Source organism: Pituophis catenifer, unplaced genomic scaffold (assembly GCF_029215685.1).
Source record: "Pituophis catenifer annectens isolate HBS135680 unplaced genomic scaffold, rPitCat1.0.hap2 SCAF_5, whole genome shotgun sequence".
Lineage (NCBI taxonomy): Eukaryota > Metazoa > Chordata > Lepidosauria > Squamata > Colubridae > Pituophis > Pituophis catenifer.
This window is the reverse complement of record NW_027256885.1, coordinates 2,647,950-2,670,561: the sequence shown is the minus strand read 5'-3', so window position 1 is coordinate 2,670,561 and position 22,612 is coordinate 2,647,950. Positions and strand designations below refer to the sequence as shown.

Below are 22,612 nucleotides of genomic sequence, written 5' to 3'. Positions count from 1 at the left end.
GGTGCCAATCTCCCCACACTTCCAAGTTTGGTGAGAGATTTGAATACATTTTAGAAAGACGAGCAGGTGGAAGGTGCCATCTATACAGCATCTTGTACACATTTTCTTTGTATGATGTTGCCCACAGGAATTTCATATGTTTAAGCCAGATTTCTTCCCATTTTGTCATATCAATTGGATAGCCAATATTTCTCCCCCAGGCAATCATAGAGTCTTTAACTATTTCATCCCCTATCCAATAGTCTATTAAAAGTTTATATATCCTTGATAACATTTTGTCCTCTTTTCCTAGAATGATATTGTCCAGATCATGCTGATTCAAATTAATACCATCTTGTTCCCTATCTTTTTTAAATTTCGAGCAAATTTGGGCATAAACCCACCAATCCAGTTGTTTTCCCTGCAACTCCAACTCATTTCTTGATTTCAGACTACCATGGGGGTCCAAAAGTTCCTGGTAAGGGAGGTGATTTTCTTTGTTATATAGAGGCCTATACGTTATAGCTTCGAGTGGGACCAGCCAAGCGGGGATTGAAAAGTAAAATTTGCCCTTAATTTTCCTCCAGGACTCAATTAGAATATTCCTCACATAATGTCCTGCAAGGCACCTGTGCTTTGGGATTTTGTTTTGCCAAAGAAAATAATGCCAACCTTGATGTAGCCCCTCACCTTCCAGGATCAACAACCTCCTTCTTCTCAACAATATCCAATCCCTGATCCAGACTAAATTTGCAGCCTGATAGTAATATTCCCATTTTGGAACACCAAATCCTCCTCTTTCTTTAAGCTCTTGAAGCATTTTAAGTTTGATTCTGGGTTTTTTGTTTTGCCAAATGAATTTAAGGACATAGTAATTTAGTTTTTTAAAAAAATTATTATCCAATCTAGCTGGTGCTGTATAGAATAGGTATATCCATTTCGGGAGTATGTAAATTTTTATAATTGCTATTCTACCTAGTAGGGATATCTGCATGTTCTTCCACTTCTCTAGATCCTGACCTGTTCTCTTGAGAAGGTTCAGATAGTTGTCTTCTTTAATCGTGGAGCATTTGGCTGATATAATAATACCTAAATATTTTAGTTTATTTACAATTTGGAACCCCAAATTCGCTTCTAATTCTTTCCCTTGCTTTACTGTCAGATTTTTGGCAATAATTTTAGTTTTTTCCCTATTGACTTTTAATCCCGCCACCTTACCATATTTTTCTATTTCCTGGGTCAGACACGGTCCCGATATCAACGGATCTTCTAATATAAATACTAAATCATCAGCGTAAGCCTGCACCTTATATTGTTGATTTTGGATATAAAGACCTTTTATCCCCGTATTACGTCTAATTTCCCTCAGTAAGGGTTCTAATGACAAGATAAATAACAACGGGGAAAGCAGACATCCTTGTCTAGTTCCTTTCTCAATATCAATTTGACCGGATATATCACCATTAATTGAAATTTTAGCAGTCTGCTTCGAGTAAATTGCACGGATTGCCCGAATAAATCTTTCTCCAAATTGCATGTTTTTTTTGTTTTGTTTTTTTTTTAATTTGATTTATATGCCGCCCTTCTCCGAAGACTCAGGGCGGCTTACAATGTGCTCAGCAATATGTGTTGCAGTAAACCTATTAAAAAGCTCCAGTTCACACGATCAAAGGCCTTATGTGCATCCATGAATACCAGGGCCAGTTGTTTATCAATATGGGTTTCGTAGTATTCCAAAACATTCATAACTATTCTTACGTTGTCTCTAATCTGTCTGCCTGGTAAAAAGCCATTTTGGTCTTCATGTATAAATTGATTAAGAAACCCTTTAAGTCTCTCTGCTAGAACTGCTGCGAATAATTTATAATCTGCGTTAAGGAGCGAGATGGGCCTATAGTTCTGAATCTGAGATAGGTCACTATCGTCCTTTGGCAAAAGAGTTATTAGTGCTTCTGTCCATGATTTCGGGGTCTGTCCCTCCCGAATCACCCCATTAAATAACTCAGTCATATGCGTACCTAGTATTTCCCAAAGTGCTTGTAATATTCAATCGGTAGGCCATCTGTACCGGGAGTTTTCCCTGTCTTTTGTTTTCCCATGACCCTTTCGATTTCCCCCTCCGTAATTTCTTCATCCAATACTTCCCTAGATAAACCTGGTATTTTGGGTATGTCTGATTCCTCTAAGTATTTCATTATTTCCTGCTCAGACTTATCTTCCTTACAATATAGGTTAGAATAAAATTCCTGTGCAATTATTTTCTCCCCTTCTTCCCCTGTAATCCAATTGCCTTTCCCATCTCTCAAGTTATGGATTCTATTCTTTTCCTTTTATTTAGACGGTAAGTGAGCCACCTCCCTTGTTTGTTTGCCCTTTCGAAGTATCTTTGCTTCATCCACCTTATTTTTTTCTCCAAATCCTGTTGATCTAATAAATTAATTTGGTGTCGTGCTAATTTCAAGTTCATTTTAAGTCCTATATTGCTTGGATCCTGTTGTAACATAGCCTCACTTCTTACCAGGTCATCCAATAATTTATTGCGCTCAGCCCTTTCCTTCTTTCGTTTCCCTGCCATATAGTTGATCACCAAACCACGAAACACAGCCTTCGCTGTGTCCCATACGTTGAAAAGGCTTGCATCCTCCCTGTTGTTTTCCTGAAAAAAGAACCCCATATCTTTCTTTAAATGTTTTAAAAATAACTCATCTTTAAAAACTCTTATGTCCAGTCTCCACTTAGGCCTTATTTTCCGGCTTCCCCATGTTATCCAAAGAGGGTTGTGGTTTGCCCACTCATTGACGCCTATTTCTGCTTTCTGTATCCCCTGACTCAATTCCCCTGACAGCCACGCCGCATCTATCCGCGACCAAGATGAGTGCCTGGCGGAGAAGTATGTATATTGTTTATCATCTGGGTGCTTTTCCCTCCAAATGTCTCTGAGTCCAAATTCTTCTTGTATTTGATGCCAGATAGAAGGCAACCTTTTCTTTACCATATTCTTTCCCCCTTCCTGCTTCCTCTTTCCAGATGTATAATCTTTGCTTTTATCCTCTATAGCATTAAAATCTCCCACTACACAGATATGTGGGTTGCAAACTTCTTGATAATGTTGCGTACTGTGGACAAAGGCAAATCTAGATCTCTGGAGATGGACTTGTAACCTTGAGATTGGTGATATTTTTCCACAGTTTTGGTTCTCAAGTCCTCAGACAGTTCTCTTCTCCTCTTTCTGTTGTCCATGCTTAGTGTGGCACACACAGACACACAATGCAAAGACTAAGTGAACTTCTCTCCTTTTTATTTGCTTTCAGGTGTGAGTTTTATATTGCCCACACCTGTTACTTGCCCCAGGTGAGTTTAAAGGAGCATCACATGCTTGAAACAATCTTATTTATCCACAATTTTGAAAGGGTGCCAATGATTTTGTCCAGCCCATTTTTGGAGTTTTGTGTGACATTATGTCCAATTTGTTTTTTTTCCTCCCTTTTTTGGTTTTGTCCCAATACACACAAAGGGAATAAACATGTGTATAGCAAAACATGTGTTACTGCAATACTTTTCTGTGAGAAATACTTCATTTTCTGGAAAAATTTCAGGGGTGCCAACATTTACGGCCATGACTGTAGTCCATCAGGTCTGATAGATAGAGATGGTTTTAGTCTGCGTAGTGCCTTTTCAACGTTATCTTCTGTGAAATTATAAACAAGAAAATTTTTATGAAAAATGGCATAAGAAAATTACTGAATTGGAATATGAAAATATTTGTGTGGTAGATTTCAACGCAATTGTACACGCAGAATTGGACTATAAAAGTAATAAAGTAAGTAAAAAAGCTAGAAAAACACTTCCAAAAACTTTCTTTAAAATGGTGGAAGAAATAGGTATTCAAGATGTATGGAGAGAAATAAATCCTAAAAGAAATCAATACTCATTTTATTCGAATAGACATGTCATGGTCAAGAATAGATATGATATGGACGTCACCTGAGTTAAAGTCAAATGTGCAAGAAATAGAAATAGAAGCACGCACTTGGGCAGTTCATAATCCAATTGGAGTTAAGTGGAAAGGACAAAATAGAAAATGGAGATGGACATTGACTCAATCAATACTAAAAGACAAGGAATTTATACAAAGTATGGAAAAAGAAATTCTCTTTGGAGAAAAAGAGACTTTTTTCTCCAAAGAGAATAGAAGAAACCTCATTACAAAATGTATGAGATACGGCTAAGGCATATATTCGGGGACTAGCCAGGGGTGGGATTCAGCCAGTTATGTCCAGTTCGGCCAAACCCCTTGTTAACTTTTTGCCTAGTTCGGCAAACCGGTTGATCACACCACTGGTTGGCCCCGACCCACCCTGCCTGGCCCCTCCTAGCCACTCCTTATCTTGCCTTGGCTGCTGGCCTAGAGTCACGCCCGTGGCCCAGCTGCTCTCTGGTTCCTCGCCCAGGCACCTCACCCAGCATGTGCACAGGTGGCGAGCACGCAGGGACTGGCATCCCTGGGGACTGCTTGCTGAGTGCTGCCCTTCACCCAGGATGCCAGCCCAGCCTGCGTGCGCTTTGAGCCTCCTGTGCTCATGCCCAGGGGGTGGGGCCAAGGTGGCAGCGTGGATCATCTAAGGCTGACCACGGGACGGGTGGCACCAGTGCCTCCATGCCCTGCTCGCTGGCCTTTCCCTAGGACTGCCCCACCCCCACGTGGGAAAGTCACGTCCCTACCTGTGCGTGGAGGAAGAAAGAGGTAGGAAGGAGAGGGCATGGGACCCAGGGGGCTTCTGTCTGCCAGCGCGCCATGGGCAGTAGCCATAGGAGATCGCAAGCCGCAAGGGCTCTGGGGGGGAAGTGGAAGGCAAACGGCGGTGGCGTTCGGCTTCTGGCATTGCAGGGGTTGGGGGTGGAAGCAGAACTGTCCTTTTGGCATCAGGCATGGAGGCAATGGAGGGGAGGGTGAATAAAAAGGGAAGCTCCGCAAGTTTTTTTTTTTTTTTAAATGGGGAGGTTTCCCATTTTGATCCCCTTACCCTGTCGTTGCCTCTGTGCCTGACGGATCTCTGTGTGACTCTCAGCTCACCTCTCCAACCGGTGCACGTGTGTCTGTGTGTGCATGTGCGCCTAAGGTCTCCCCCCTTGCAGCCTGGCACTGTGACAATGGAGAGGAAAACAAGCATTGCAAAAAAAGAGTTACCGGTAGTTTGCACTTTGCAGCCTAGCAGCATCACAGAAGTTTGTTTGAGTGTGTATGTGTGTGTGTGGGAGGGGGGGTGTCCGTGCGCACCTAAGGTCTCCCCCCTTGCAGCCCGGCGCTGTGACAATGGAGAGGAAGACATCACAGAAGTTTGTTGGAGTGTGTATGTGTGTGTGTCTTGGGTTAAATACGCCTAATGGCAATGGCCGGTTTCATCCAAAGGAGTTTTTGTTTCGGGTTTATTTATTTATTTATTATTTATTTATTATTTGGACTTATATGCCGCCTTATCTCCAAAAGGACTCAGGGCGGCTCACAACAATAAAACACACAAAGTTCAATTTTTTTTTTTTTAAAAAAATACCCAATAAAACTATAAAAACCATTAAAATCCGCTCTAAAACTCCTTCAGTCCAAGCCGGCCAGGCGAAATAGCCATGTTTTAAGGCCACGGCGGAAAGAGCGAAGGTCAGGGGCCACCCGGAGCTTCAGGGGGAGCTGATTCCACAGGGTAGGTGCGCCCACAGAGAAGGCCCGCTCCCTAGGGGTTGCCAGCCGACATTGTCTGCCTGACAGCACCCCAAGGAGGCCCTCCCTGTGGGAACGCACTGGGCGATGGGGAGCTGTCGCTGTCCGCAGATGGTCCGCCAAATACCCCAGGCCTAAGCCATGTAGGGCTTTATAGGTGATTACCAGCACCTTGAATCTCACCCAGAGGGCAACTGGTAGCCAATGGAGGTCCCGCAGGAGGGGTGTAACATGAGAGTGTCGGGACACTCCCATCACTACCTGCGTGGCCACATTCTGCACCAGCTGAAGCCTCCGAGTGGTCTTCAGGGGCAGCCCCATGTAGAGAGCATTGCAGTAGTCGATCCGGGAGGTGACGAGCGCATGAGTGACTGTGCGTAAGGCATCACGGTCCAGGTAGGGGCGCAACTGGCGCATCAGACAAATCTGGGCAAATGCCCCCCTGGTCACGGTTGTAACATGATCTTCCAGAGTCAGCCGTGAATCCAGGACGACGCCTAAGTTGCCCGCCCTATCAACAGGGGGCAACACCTCACCCACTATAACCAGCGATGGAATATTCCCTTGGAACCGAGATGCCGGTATCCACAGCCACTCCGACTTGGCAGGGTTGAGCTGAAGCCTGTTCCTCCCCATCCAGAGCCGCATCGCTTCCAGGCACCGGGACATCACGTCGAGGGCATCACTGGGCTGATTCGGGGTGGATATAAAAAGTTGGGTATCATCAGCATACTGATGATACCCCACCCCAAAACCACGGATGATCTCCCCCAGCGGCTTCATATAGATGTTGAACAGAAGGGGAGAGAGGACTGACCCCTGAGGGACCCCACACGTAAGGGGCCTCGGGGCAGACCTCTGTCCCCCCGCCAACACCGCTTGCGAACGCCCGGAGAGGTAGGAGGAGAACCACCGTAGAACAGTGCCTCCCACTCCCAACCCCTCAAGGCGTCGCAGTAGGATACCATGGTCGATGGTATCAAAAGCCGCTGAGAGATCTAATAGGACCAGGACAGAGGAATATCCCTTGTCCCGAGCCCTCCAGAGATCATCCACCAGTGCGACCAATGCCGTCTCCGTGCTGTACCCGGGCCTGAAACCCGACTGGCACGGGTCCAGATATAGTGTTTCATCCAGCACCAACGGGAGCTGATGTGCCACCACACTCTCAACAACCTTTGCAATAAAGCGAAGGTTGGAGACAGGACGAAAGTTATTCAAAATAGCTGGATCCAAGGCAGGTTTCTTGAGGAGGGGTCTCACCACCGCCTCCTTCAAGGCGGCTGGGAAACTCCCCTCACCCAAGGAGGCAGTAATCACTGCCTGGATCCAGCCATGTGTAACCTCCCGGGCCGAATAAACGAGCCAGGAGGGACACAGGTCCAACAAACACGTGGTGGTACTCAGCTTCCCCATGATCCTGTCCACTTCCTCGGAAGTAACAGGATTGAACTCGTCCCAAATCACCAGTCCTGCCACCACCTCCCCGACCGACCCTGCCCAGTCGGAGTCCAGCCCATCCTGAATCTGAGCGATCTTGTCCTGCAGATATTGAATATACTCCTCGGCCTGTCCCCGCATAGGGTCATCCCCCGCTCCCTGATTCAGAAGGGAGCGAGACACCTTAAACAGGGCGGCCGGGCGATTATCTGCGGACGCAATGAGGGCGGAGAAGTGAACACGTTTCGCCACCTCCATCGCCACCAGATAAGATCGAGTGAAGGATCTCAACTGCGTTCGGTCAGACTCGGAACGGCTGGATCTCCAACAGCTCTCCAGGCCTCTCCTCCGACGCTTCATCTCCTGGAGCTCCTCAGTACACCAAGGGGCCAACCGGGATCTGTGTCGGGTCAGAGGTCGCAAAGGCTAAAATATTACAGTGGGACTTCAGATCTATTTTACTTATGGAAAATTGGAATGGAGTAATAGATCCTAAAAAAGATAAAAAGAGTTTGGCAAAGTCATGTGTTAAATTACCACAGATCTTTTTTGATATGAAAGAAGATTTGGAATTGAAAGATATATGGAGAATGCATAACTCAAAAGAATTGGACTTTACTTTTTATTCAGATAGACATAGATCCTTCTCTAGGATTGATTTTATTCTACTTACGGCTGATTTGCTTTTAAAAACAAAGAAAACAAAGATATTTCCGAAGACTTTAACTGACCATAGCCCGGTATGGATAGAAATAGAAATGGGAAAGAATGAGAGAAGATCGTGGAGAGTAAATGAAAACTTGTTTAGATATGAAAAGAATGTAAATGAACTTAAAAAACAAATGAAGGAATTTTTTGAAATGAACTTGAATAAGGGTACCCCTATTGAAATTGTTTGGGATGCGAGTAAGGCGTATATGCGGGGGGTACTGATCCATATGAATTCTAAACATAAATCAAACAAACAAAGAAAAAGATTAGAATTGGAAGGAGAGATAAAGAAAAAAGAACAGATGCTTATAAAAAATCCAACAGATGAAAAATTACAAGGAATTATAAAACTTTTGAAAGACCAATTTCAAATGCTTACAGCGGAACAAGCAGCAACTAATCTACAATTTGCGAAACATAATACATTTTGCAACGCTAATAAGCCGGGCAGGTGGTTAGCTTACACACTGAGGAAACAACAGAGTAATCGGACTACTGGCAGTATTGAGTATGGAGGGAAGGAAATTCTTCAACAAAGACTAATTAAAGAAGCCTTCTTAGATTATTATACCAAATTATATGCCAAAGATGATATACAGAATGAACTTATAAATATCTAGAAGAAAGGAGAGTTATGAAAATTTCTAGTGATCAAAAGGAAAGAACGAGTTTGCCAATAACAGCTGAGGAGATTATTGCTGCTATTAAACAATTGAAAACAGTTAAAGCTCCAGGAACGGATGGTTTAACTGCAATGTATTATAAAACTTTACAAGTAGAAATGATTGAACATCTTAAAGATTTATTTTGTAGCATACAACAAGGGGGTAAAATACCCCCTTCATGGAAAGCAGCTTTTGTTTCTTTGATACCGAAAGAGGAAGCAGGTTCTACAAAACCGGAAAATTTTAGACCAATATCTCTCCTGAATACGGATTATAAAATTTTTGCAAAAGTACTAGCCAACAGATTAATGCCAGTTATTCAAGAGGTGATTCATCATGATCAAGCAGGATTTATAGAAGGCAGATACATGAAGGACAATGTGAGGCAAATTATAGATTTATTGGAATATCTTGAGAAGAATAAATAGACCTCTGCAGTGCTGGTGTTTTTGGATGCGGAGAAGGCCTTTGATCGAGTGAACTGGAACTTTCTATTAAAGATTTTAAGAAAGATGGATTTTGGGGAGCAGTTTGTGCAGGCAGTTTCAGCAATTTACCAAGAGCAAACGGCACAAATTATCATTAATGGAAGCTTAACTACAAACTTCAGTATAGAAAAAGGCACAAGACAAGGTTGTCCATTATCCCCGTTGTTTATTTTAACTCTAGAAGTCTTGTTGAATACAATACGGGACTCGAGTACTTTGAATGGAATAGTTATAAGGCAAGAGGACTACAGAACAAGGGCATTTGCAGATGATCTGGTTGTTACCCTAACACAGCCGATGGAATCAATAATTCAGATGAAAGACATTATAGAAGAATATGGTATGGTATCAGGATTTAGACTGAATCAGAAAAAAACCAAGATGATAGTTAAAAATATGACAGTTGATCAAAAGAAAGAACTTGAAAGGAAGGCAGGCTTTGAAATAGTATCAAAGGTGAGATATCTAGGAGTTCAAGTTGCAGATTCAAATATAAAACTGTTCCAAAACAATTATGAGGTGTTGTGGCGAAAGGTACAAAAGGATATGGAAACTTGGAAAAAACTGCAGCTGTCTCTACTTGGAAGAATAGCAGCAGTTAAAATGAATGTTCTACCTAGATTTTTATTTTTGTTTCAAATGATTCCGGTGCTTAAAAGTGATAAACAGTTGATGGAATGGCAAAAAGGAGTGAATAAATTTGTTTGGAATGAGAAAAAGCCAAGAGTGAAATTGAAAATTATGCAAGATGTTCGTGAAAGGGGTGGTTTTAAACTTCCAAACCTGCGATTGTACTATGAAGCAGCAGCGTTGACACAAGCAAGTGATTGGTTTGGAAGGATAAAGACTGGAATATTGAATATAGAGAGTTATGATCTTGAATTTGGTTGGCATGCATATTTATTCTATGAAAATAAAGTGGATAAAGTATTTAACAGCCATATGCTTAGAAACTCCTTGATGAGAGTATGGAAGAAGCACCGGTTCAAATGGGATTATAAAATACTGTTGTGGTTGGATCTTGGTCATATCATACGGAATATAAATATAAAGTCACTCGGGGGGGTTTTATACAAAGAAGTACTTTTTAATGATGGGGGCAGATGGCAACTAAAGACATTGAACACACTGTTGGAAGAAGGGATTAATTTAACTTGGTTACAGTATAATCAACTTCAACTGAGATGGAGAGAAGATCAAAAAATTGGTTTAATGTTGCATGAAGAAGAATTGGTTAGACAGATAAAAGAGAAAGGCCCAATGGATATCAAGAGGGTTTATAATGTTTTGTTAGAAAGAGACTCAGAAAATGAACTGGTTAAAGATTGTATGACAAAATGGGCGCAAAATTTTGCAGAACCAGTTATGATGGAAACGTGGGAAAAAATATGGGTTCAGAATGTTAAATTCACGCAGTCACAGAACTTGAGGGAAAATTTTTATAAAATGTTTTATAGATGGCATTTAGATCCTAAGAAATTGTCATGCATGTATCCTAATGTTCAACCAAAATGTTGAAGATGTGATTGTTTGGATGCTACATATTATCATATATGGTGGACTTGCAAGAAAGTGAAGGCTTTCTGGATAAAAATTTGGTGGGTTATGCAAAATGTTTTGAAGAAAAAACTCCAATTTTCTCCTCAATTGTTTTTATTGGGTATAGTTAAGGGTTTTTCAATGGGTGAAACAAAATTGATATTGTACATGGTGACAGCAGCTAGGTTATTGATTGGTCAATATTGGAAAAGGGATGTTTTGCCTACTATTGAAGAATGGACTTTGAAGGTGGCCAGTTTTGCAGAAATGGCGAAGGTATCAGCATACTTAAAAGACCGGACTCAAGAGACTTATGCATGGGAGTGGAAGAAATGGATAGATTATGTCCAGAATAAATACCAACCGAGGAAGTATCAGATAGCTTTTAGTTGAATGTTGTGTAGAAATGTATAGTATATAGGGGGTAGAACAGTTTAATGTTATGTAGAAATGTATAGTACACAGGGGGGAGATTAGAAGGGCGGTAAAGTATGATATAATAGGATGTGGATTTGGATTTCACCTTGCGGAAGTCATGGGAGGAGGGGAGGGCTAGGGAGGGTTAGGGAGGGAAGGGGGGGGAAATGGGAAAATTTGTACTTGTAAAACTTTTTCAATAAAAAAAAAAAAGAGGTTGCAAAGGCACAACCCGGTCGAGAGCCCCGGCAGCCGCCTTTTCCCAGGCATCCACCAGAGTCTCGACTGGGGCGTGGGAAAGAGAGAGAGGTATAGTCCCAAGCTCCGTCTGGAACCGCTCAGGGTCCATCAGGCGCCTGGGGCAGAACCAGGTGGTCGGTTCCACCTCCCAGCAGCGGGGGGTGGCATAATGGAAGCCCAGCCTAAGGAGATAGTGATTGGTCCATGACAGGGGGTAAATAGCTGGCATACCCCCACCGAACTCACTCCGCCACTGCTCCGAGATAAAAACTAGATCGGGCGTGTGTCCCCCCAGATGAGTCGGGGCCTGTATTATCTGGGTCAGGTCCATGGCTGCCATGGAAGCCATGAACTCCCGGGAAGCTCCCGACACCTCCCCCAGTGAGGGTAGGTTAAAGTCCCCCAGCACAATGAGTCTGGGAAACTCAACCACCAGCCCCGATATGGCGTCTAGCAGCCCAGGCAGGGCTGTTGATACGCAGCTGGGAGATAGGTACGTAATCAACAGGGCCAACTGACTTTGCGGTCCCCATCTCATGAGGAGGGACTCACATCCGTCTATCTGAGGAGCAGTGACCTCCCGCGGATCATGGGCCTCCCTGATAACAACCGCCACCCCCCCCACCCCTCCCCTGGGTCCTCGGCTGGGTCGGGTTGGTCTCCTAGCCTTAGAAGGAGAGAGGGAAGGAGGAAGGGAGAGAAAGAGAGAGAGAGAGAGAGAAAGAAAAAGAAAGGAAGGAAGGAAGGAAGGAAAGAAAGAAAGAAAGAGAAAAAAGACAAGAAGGAAGAGAAAGAAGAAAGAAAAGAAAGAGAGAGGAGACAAAAAAAGAAAAGAAAGAGAAAGAAAGAGAAAGAAAGAAAAGGGTTAGACAAGAAAGGGAGGGAAGGAAGGAAAGAAGAGAAAGAAAGAGGGAGGGAGGGGGAGGGGAAAGTGAATGAGATATACTTGGATGTATGGATGGATAGATAGATAGATACATGGAGGGAGGGAGGAAGGAAGGAAGGCGGAGAGAGAGAAAAAAAGGAGAGGAAGGAAGGACCACAAACCCTGGCACTAGACGTGGCTTCAGAAGATGCTTTGAAACAGCACAGCAATCTAGGGCTGGAAGGGATCTCAGAGGTCATCTAGTCCAACCCCCTGCTCCAGCAGGAGATCCATACAGAATCATAGAATAGCAGGGTTAGAAGGGACCTTGGAGGCCATCTAGTCCAACCCCCTGCTCCAGCAGGAAAACCTATATCGTCTGGATTATTTTGGTGCCTCTAACAGAGAGGAAAATTGCCAGAAAGGAGAAGGAGTTTACTAGGAAAAAGCTGCCATGCAGAGAAAGGCAGAGATAGCTTTTGACCTATGACCACAATTGAGCCCAAAATGTTGTTAAGTGAGTTTCACCACATTTTACTCAATCCATGACATTTCCTGGCTCTAACAGTCATGTGCAAGCTAGGGAAGAAAATCTGAAGGAGTGTGTAATGTTCTAATGTACAGAAGTTATACTTCCCTCCTTCCTGGAGGGGAGGCGAAGTAAAGGGGGACTGCCATGCAGGTCGAGGAGAGCCGCATCTCTCCTCCCTGACTCGGAAAGCCCCCTCCGAAGATGAAGAGCAGCGGCAGTCAAAATGGCTGCCATGAAGTCGGGAACAGTCTGAAAAACTAAGACAGTGTAGGAGCAGAGAAAGTGAATGGTGTGTGAACTGGGTGAGAAAATATTTTTTGTTGAAATTGGACCCCAAGAAATCTAAGGGGGAAGTACATTTAGAACTATTTGGTGACGTGGCATACCAGGCACTTGGGAAAATACCGAACGATTTAAGATGAAAAATTACTTTTTAAAATGAATAGAAACTTGGACTCTCAAAATTAAAGACGTGGCATTGAAGAGGCATTTTTAAAATGCTGGAATTACAATCCCAAATTTTATCTTTCTACCATTGGCTCAATTGCAGGACTTACAATTTAAAATAATTAAATCATACTTACTAATAACATAGCAGAGAGGCTGAGGAGACTGAAGCGAGAGCGCCATCTGCTGATGAAAAGGGAACTAACTATTTAAAGAGACAGAAACTATTTGCTGGATAAGTATCTGCCCTAAGACCACTAGAGATTTGAATATTAAACAAGAATTTCAGCTAAGAGACCCCTGAATACTATTGAACAGATAAAAATTACTTGAAGAGATGTGGATAACCCTCTGGTGAATTTAAATTGACTGGATTGACTGGATTATTGATGAGACATTTAAAACGGAGATTTGGGAAAGATTGAGGGCAAAAGAAGAAGGGGACAACAGAGAACAAGGTGGCTGGATGGAGAAACTGAAGCAGTAGGCGTGAGCTTAAATGGACTCCAGAGGATGGTAGAGGACAGGAAGGCCTGGAGGAACGTTGTCCATGGGGTCGCGATGGGTCGGACACGACTTCGCAACTAACAACAACAAATTAATAGAATTATACTCTATACTATACTCTATACCAGGGGTTGGCAACCTTAAACACTCAAAGAGCCACTTGGACCCGTTTCCTACAGAAAAAAAACACACCGGGAGCCACAAAACCTGGGTGGGCGTGGCCAACTCGATGTCACTCACTCCCACCCAGTCACATGACCACCTAGTCACACCTATCCAGCCACAAAACTATTTTCTGTCTCTCTCCCCCTCTTTCTGTATCTGTCTCTGTCCCTCTTCCGTGTCTCTCTCTCTCCCTCTCTTCCCCTCTCTCACCCCCTATGTATCACTCTGTATGTGTGTCTCTATGTCTCTCTCTCACCCCGTGTATCACTCTGTGTCTCTCTCTATGTCTCTCTTTCTCTCTCTGTATGTGTGTTTGTGTGTCTCTCTCTCCCCCCTCCCTTCGGGTGACCGTCCTCCTCTCGTAACTCCCTGGCCGGCTGTGGCTGAGCCAGGAGTGTTCGCACGCGCAGGGAGACCCTCCTCAAGCGAGTGCCAAAGCGCAGCAAAGGCGTGCACGGGGTGGGCAGCCACTCACTTCAGGAGGGTCTTAACAGGACGCGGCTTCTCTCCTGCACTAATGCTCCAGCCATCGCCTTGCCATGTCATCGCCTACCCTCGGCAGCTCTTCGGCTGAGCGCGGAGAGAGAGAACACACGTGTCTTTCCTGAGGTAGTAACTTTAACTCTGTTGAGGCAATTGAAAAGTCCATGTGGATGTGTAATAGTTGCATATTAGGAAGTCATGTGAATTGCCAAAGCAATATGTTACCCTCTCTCTTATACAACATAAATAGTAATTACCTTGGGGATTTGTATTGCCATTTCAAAGTGAGGAGTTTCCATTCCTGTCCCATCACTGGTTGGCCCTGCCCCTCATTTCTTTTTTGGACTCCAGCCTGAAGTGGCAGGAAGCGAAGGCTGCCTTATGTGCAAATGTGGCGCAAAGCCAGGTACAGGGCAGCTTCACTCCTGCACTCTCCGGTGACCCTCTTCCCCCTCCTCCTCTCAGGTTGCCCGGGCCAGCTGTGGCTGAGCTGGGAGTGTGCACACGCATGGGGAGACCCTCCTCAAGCAAGCACCAAAGCTCAGGAAAGGCGTGCACGGGGCGGGCAGCCAAAAAAGAAATAAGAAGTGTGGGGAGAACCAGTGATGGGACAGGGAGCCACGGCAGAGGGCCCAAAGAGCCGCTTGTGGCTCCGGAGCTGCGGGTTGCCGACCCCTGCTCTATACTTGGTGGCACAGCAGACTAAAGTGCTGTTAAATAGCACCAGCTGCCTGCAATTACTGCAAGTTCAAATCTCACCAGGCTCAAGGTTGACTCAGCCTTCCATCCTTTCGAGGTAGGTAAAATGAGGACCCGGATTGTGGGGGCAATAAGCTGACTTTGTATAAAAAAGAACACTGCTGGGGGGGGCGGCGAAAGCCCTACTAAGCAAGTATATACAAAAGTATGAAGGCTATTGCTTAATGCATTGTAAGCCGTCCTGAGTCTCCGGAGAAGGGCGGCATATAAATTGAACCAATAAATAAATAAACAATAAATAAATAAATATACTATAGAATTATGTATTAATGATTGTGATTGGTACTAGGAGTGTATATTGAGGCAATGTATAATGAAAGACTGAAGGATGAATTTTTGCTATAAATTGATGTGAAGAGTTAACTAAAGGAAGTGAAAAAAAACCACGACTTTGAATATCATAGCGATATTGGAAGGGGGAAAAAACAAAATAAAATTGAGATAGAAACAAGAGGGGAATAATAATAAATATAGATATATAGATAAATTGACATGAAAGTATATGAAAGAAGAAAAGGATGGTTTAGAATTGAAGGGTGATAGTAAAAGATATATGTACAGGTGAAACTCGAAAAATTAGAATATCGTGCAAAAGTTCATTTATTTCAGTAATGCAACATAAAAGGTGAAACTAATATATGAGATAGACTCATTACATTCAAAGCGAGATAGTTCAAGCCTTGATTTGTCATACTTTTGATGATTATGGCTTACAGCTCATGAAAACCCCACATTCACAATCTCAGAAAATTAGAATATTGTGAAAAGGTTCCATATTCTAGGCTCAAAGTGTCCCACTCTAATCAGCTAATTAAGCCATAACACCTGCAAAGGGTTCCTGAGCCTTTAAATGGTCTCTCAGTCTGGTTCAGTAGGAATCACAATCATGGGAAAGACTGCTGACCTGACAGTTGTGCAGAAAACCATCATTGACACCCTCCATAAGGAGGGAAAGCCTCAAAAGGTAATTGCAAAAGAAGTTGGATATTCCCAAAGTGCTGTATCAAAGCACATTAATAGAAAGTTATGTGGAAGGGAAAAGTGTGGAAGAAAAAGGTGCACAAGCAGCAGGGATGACTGCAGCCTGGCGAGGATTGTCAGGAAAAGGCCATTCAAAAGTGTTGGGGACTTTCACAAAAAGTGAACAGAGACTGGAGTCAGTGCATCAAGAGCCACCACACACAGACGGATCCTGGACATGGGCTTCAAATGTTGTATTCTTCATCAAGCCACTCCTGAACAACAAACAACGTCAGAAGCGTCTTACCTGGGCTAAAGAAAAAAAGAACTGGTCTGTTGCTCAGTGGTCCAAAGTCCTCTTTTCTGATGAGAGCAGCTTTTGCATCTCATTTGGAAACCAAGGACCCAGAGTCTGGAGGAAGAATGGAGAGGCACACACTGCAAGATGCTTGAAGTCCAGTGTGAAGTTTCCACAGTCTGTGTTGATTTGGGGAGCCATGTCATCTGCTGGTGTTGGTCCATTGTGCTTCATTAAGTCCAGGGTCAATGCAGCCGTCTACCAGGAGATTTTGGAGCACTCCATGCTTCCTTCCGCAGACGAGCTTTATGGGGATGCTGACTTCATTTTCCAGCAGGACTTGGCACCTGCCCACACTGCCAAAAGTACCAAAACCTGGTTCAATGACCATGGGACTACTGTGCTTGATTGGCCAGCAAACTTGCCTGACCTGAACCCCATAGAGAATCTATGGGACATTGCCAAGAGAAAGATGAGAGACATGAGACCGAACAATGCAGAAGAGCTGAAGGCTGCTATTGAAGCATCCTGGTCTTCCATAACACCTCAGCAGTGCCACAGGCTGATAGCATCCATGCCACGCCGCATTGAGGCAGTAATTGATGCAAAAGGGGCCCAAACCAAGTACTGAGTACATATTCATGCTTATACTTTTCAGAGGTCCGATATTGTTCTATGTACAATCCTTGTTTTATTGATTTCATGTAATATTCTAATTTTCTGAGATTGTGAATTTGGGGTTTTCATGAGCTGTAAGCCATAATCATCAAAAGTATGACAAATCAAGGCTTGAACTATCTCGCTTTGCATGTAATGAGTCTATCTCATATATTAGTTTCACCTTTTAAGTTGCATTACTGAAATAAATGAACTTTTGCACGATATTCTAATTTTTCGAGTTTCACCTGTATATGAAACAATGAAAATGAAATGTAAGGAATAATAACATTATGTTTATTGTTTTGAAATGTATGATACCCAGATATCACGCTATTCACGCATTGATATGTATAAACAATATAAAAAAAAAAAACTTTAAAAAAAAAGTTATAGTTAAATCTGTGGCAGAAAGTGGACTCTGGGTGTGTTTTTCCAAATGCAGTGAGATTGAATTTGAATAGTTTTAGAAGAGCTCTGTGCGCGTGTGTGTGTGTGTGTCCATACACATACAGTATATATAGTAGATAATTTATCTTTTTGTGTGCCTATACACAGTCTATACTATGTAATATGTATGTACGCATATGGCATATATACATAGGATTAAATAGTGTATTTTGGATGTTCAGTAGTAGTAAATAAATAGACAGGGAAACTGTATCTCGTTGAGGCCTTTGAGGCAAGGAGAGGCCAGGCAAGGCACCCCTTGACGTGAGTGACGTCAAATTGGCCACGCCCACCCAATCACATGACCACCCAACCACTCCCACCCAGTCACTTAACCACCAAGCCACGCCCACAGAACTGGTTGTTAAAAAATTTGAATCCCACCACTGGGACTAGCTATAACATATACAGGGGAAAAAAACAAGAAAAAGAAACAAAACCAAAAGATGTTAGCAGAAGAACACAAGAGACTGGCATTAGAATTACAGAAAGAACCAAACAAGAAGGATCTTAAAAAATCAAATGGAACTAATAAAACATAAAATGAATCTACTAAAGAAAAATTGGCACAAAAAAAAATCAAAAATGCTAAACAGAATTTTTTTGAAAATGCGAATAAACCAGGAAGATGGTTGGCATATAAATTGAAAATAGAGAAAGAGAAGAAATTGATACATAGGCTGGTAGATGAGAAAGGAACTTTATATTACCAAAATGAGGATAAAAAAATAATAATTCAAAATTATTATGAAAAGCTGTATGAGCAAGAGAAAGTTCCAGAAGAGAAAATTAAAGAATATTTGGAAAAAGCGGAACTACCTAAAGTACCAGCAACAGTGAAAGCTATGTTAAATGAATGAATATCAATGATGGAATTGTCAGAAGCAATTAAGAGACAAAAGAACAATAAAACACCAGGACCAGATGGGCTACCGGCAGAATTTTATAAATGTTTACAAGATACTCTAGGCCCATCAGTGTTCGAAGTCTATAATGAAGTACTGATTGATGCGAAGGTACCAAATTCGTGGATGGAAGCAAATATTACTGATTCCGAAAGAAGACTCAGATTTAATGCAGACAAAAAACTATAGACCCATATCCTTATTGAATGCTGATTACAAAATATATGCTTCAATAATAGCAGAGAGACTAAAAAGGTTTTTGAATGAATTTATACATCCAGACCAAAATGGTTTCTTGCCTAAGAGAACAATTGAAAACAATATGAGAATGATTTTAAATACGTTGGAATATTATGAAGCACATCCTGGAAAACAAATGGAGTTGATCTTCTTAGATGCGCAGAAAGCATTTGACAACGTGAATTGTCAATTTATGCTGTCACAACTAAAGTTTATTTATTTATTTATTTATTTATTTATTTATTTATTTATTTATTTATTTATTTATTATTTATTTATTATTTTGTCGCATTTCTATGCCGCCCAACTCCCAAGGGACTTTGGTGAGAGATTTATTAACATGATAAAGGCAATATACAATAAACAAATGGCAAAGGTGATGGTAAATGGAGATACGACAGAGAATTTTAATATAAAAAAAGGTACAAGACAAGGATGTCCACTATCTCCTTTACTATTTATATTGACCTTGGAAGTGTTAAATAGAAATATTAGACAAAATTATAGAAATTAAAGATATGGAAATAAAAAAGGAACAATATAAACTACAGGCATTCGCAGATGATTTGGTCTTTATCTTGGAAGACCCACAAGAAAATGGACTTAAACTAATTAGGAAAATAGAAGAATATGGTGAAGTTGCAGGACTGAAAATAAATAAAGAAAAAACCAAAACAATAGTTTAAAATGTTACAGACATACAGAAAAAAGAACTAATGAGGAAAATAGGTATACAGATAGTTAAGAAAATTAAATATTTAGGAATTCAATTAACGGCAAGGTGTGTAACGATGAAAGAAGATAACTATTATAAATTGGCACAACAAATTAAAATGGATTTGGAGAAGTGGAAAAATCTACAATTATCATTGATGGGAAGAGTAGTCACTATAAAAATGAATATCTTGCCAAGATTACTATATTTATTTCAAACAATACCAATAAAATTGGGGGGAAAATATTTTGAAGAATTAAATAAAGCAATATTAAAATATATTTGGCAAGGGAAAAAAACAAGGATAACTTTGAAAATGTTGCAAGATTCTAAAAATAGAGGTGGTTTTGGGCTACCAAATTGGGAATCGTACTACCAGGCTTCGATACTTACTTGGGTGAAAGAATGGATTGGCTTGAGAAACAAAAGACTATTGACCTTGGAGGGACATGATCTTTTTTTTTATTATTTTTTTTTATTATTTTTTTTAATTTGATTTATATGCCGCCCTTCTCCGAAGACTCAGGGCGGCTTACAATGTGCTCAGCAATAGCCTTCATCCTTTTGTATATTTATACAAAGTCAGCTTATTGCCCCCACAAACTGGGTCCTCATTTCACCTACCTTAGAAAGGATGGAAGGCTGAGTCAACCTTGAGCCTTGGCGAGATTCGAACCCTGCAGTAATTGCAGGCAGCTGGTCTTAATAAGCTTAATAACAGGGTGCCTTAAACCCCTGTACTACCAAGGCTCTTGAATTAGGTTGGCATGCTTTTTTATGTTATGGAAGAAACAAAATACATAGCTATTTCCAAAGACACTATGTTAGGAATGCATTATTATTATTATGGGAGAAAATTAAAGAACAACATTATTTGAAAATACCGGTCTGGCTCTCCACAATGGAGGCACTGATTTACCCAAAGGTTATTGATATAGAGAATGTTACCAGATATAAAGATGTTTTAAATGAAAAGGGGAAACTTAAAACTAAGCAGGAACTGAGTGAGCAAGGGATTGAGATAACATGGTGGTCATATGTGCAGATACAATCTAGATACGAGAAGGATGTTAAAATGTATGGTTTGTATAAAGAATTAACAGAATTAGATCAGATATTAACAGGGACAGATGAAAAATTAATAAAGAAAATATATAGCTATTTGTTAAGTATTAAGATGTTAGAAAATTGAGTTAGAAAAATGGCAGAAATTATGGGATAGAAATTATAAATTAGCAATGTCTACTGCATACAAAGAAAATCTTTATAAAATGGGCGCTGGTCCTACCTGAACACCATTTCTAGTAGAGCTGGAAGAGAGCATCCAGAGTGGGTAGTAGCTCTATGTTCTGCATGTGTTGTGGCCCGCCAGTGGCCTGTGCAGCTGGTAGCTGATTCCGACAGCGAGGAGGCTGGTGTGGTGATTCGCCAGCAGCCTGTGCAGCTGGCACCCAAGTCAGAGAATGAGGAGGCTGAAGAAGAGTTGGTGCCAGAGGCGGGGATTCAGCCAGGGCCTTCAGAACCTCCAGAAGCTCCCATAAGTGAAGAGGAAGAAGAGGAGGAGCTCAATGCACGGGCGCGCAGAGCTGCCAAAAGGCAGGAATGGCTCCTCAGGAGGAGGTCTCCTTGAGAGTAAGGCTTGGGGCTAATTGGCCACTCCCCTAGCCTATTTAAGGAATGATGACGACTGAGGCAATTTGCAGAAAGCAACTTCGTTCATATTCTTTCGCGTAGGGCCATTCCATCACTACAGTGGGTGGGAGGGGCAGATATGGCAGGCGCAGGGGGCCGTATCATGTTCGGGGAGTACGCACCCGCTATTTGCGAGCGGTGGCGTGCTCCGGCGCCCAAGGCGCTTCCTGTAACCCTGGTTGTGCAGAGCCTCAAGGCCCGAGCCTCCGGCTGATGCTGTGCAATGTCAGGTCTGCAGTAAATAAAGCCCCCCTCATTTACGATCTAATTCAGGAGGGGGGTGCGGACCTGGTAGGGATTACGGAAACCTGGTTGGGCCAGGAGGGGGGGTTCCCCTCGTGGAGATGTGCCCACCAGGTTTCCACGCATTTCATCAGCCGAGGGCTCAGGGAAGGGGCGGGGGGGGTGTAGCGGTTATTAAGGAAAGTCTTTGTCCGAGGGAGGCCACTGTTCCTCAGGTAGCCGGCTGTGAGTCCCTCCTTGTGAAGTGGGGTCATGGGGTGCAGGTGGGCTTGCTGATCACGTACCTGGCTCCCTGCCACGTGGCAGCAGCCCTACCTGAGCTGCTCGACGTAATAGCCGGGGTGGCGGTGGATACCCCCCGACTTATGGTCATGGGGGATTTCAACCTGCCATCCGTCGGTGAGACGTCAGAAGCAGCTCGGGAGTTTGTGGCTTCCATGACAGCCATGGACCTGACCCAGTTAGTTCATGACCCCACCCACATTGGGGGACACACACTGGACTTGATTTTTGCCTCTGGTCAGTGGATGAATGATCCATTAGGGGAGTTAGTCATCAAGCCCTTGTCATGGACAGATCATTCGCTCCTTCGGTTAGACTTTCAGGCCGCTCCCCTTCGTCGCAGGGAGAAGGAACCGACCAGGTGGTTCCGTCCCAGGCGCCTGATGGATCCGGACAGGTTCCTGACGGAGCTTGGGCCATTCCCAGAGGCTCTGACTCACGACTTGGCTGAAGAACTGGTAGCCGCCTGGGATAGAGCAGCTGCTGGAGCTTTGGACCGCATCGTGCCTTTGCGGCCTCTGACCCGGTGCAGATCTCAATCAGCTCCTTGGTTTTCCGAGAGCTGAGAGAGATGAAGCGCCGGAAAAGACGCCTAGAGAGTGATTGGAGGGCCAGCCGCACTGAATCCGACCGGACACTGGTGAGGTCTTATATCAAGTCCTACCTAGTGGCAATAAGAGTGGCGAAATCTAATTATTTTTCCGCTCTTATTGCATCTGCAGAGAACCACCCAGCTGCCCTGTTTAGGGTGACCCGCTCCCTACTTCAGATGGGAGCGCGGGATGATCCCTTGCAGGGTAGAGCTGAGGATTTTATGCAATATCTGCATGATAAAATCGCTCAGATTTGGGACGGCCTGGACTCCGATTGGGTAGCCTCGGATGGGATGATAGGGGCGGATCTTGAGAGTGTTAACTGGGAGTTTGACCCTGTGGCTCCTGAGGACGTGGACAGGATTTTGGGGAGACTCAACGCTGCCACATGTTTATTGGACCCGTGTCCCTCCTGGTTGGTGCTGGCCTCCCGGGAGGTTACACGAGGCTGGTTTCAGGGGATTATTAATGCTTCTTTGAGTGAGGGTGTCTTCCCAGCCGCTTTGAAAGAAGCGGTGGTGAGGCCCCTCCTCAAGGAGCCCTCCCTGGACCTGGCTATATTAGCTAATTACCATCCGGTCTCCAACCTCCGCTTTGCGGCGAAGGTTGTTGAGAGTGTGGTGG

The 22,612-nt window shown here is 43.2% G+C and overlaps 1 protein-coding gene across 4 annotated transcripts in view; it reads right to left on the bottom strand.

Annotated features, from left to right (window-relative positions):
- FBRS (fibrosin) overlaps positions 1-22,612 on the bottom strand; it is a 72,205-nt gene that overhangs the window by 9,172 nt on the left and 40,421 nt on the right. For 3 of the 4 annotated variants that reach the window (XM_070944581.1, XM_070944583.1, XM_070944584.1), the window contains one exon: positions 5,054-5,122. The exons of the other annotated variant lie outside the window; for it this stretch is intronic. In XM_070944581.1, coding sequence (XP_070800682.1) covers positions 5,054-5,122 — 69 coding nt within the window. The remainder of the gene's footprint in view (positions 1-5,053; positions 5,123-22,612) is intronic. 4 annotated transcript variants of the gene reach the window in all.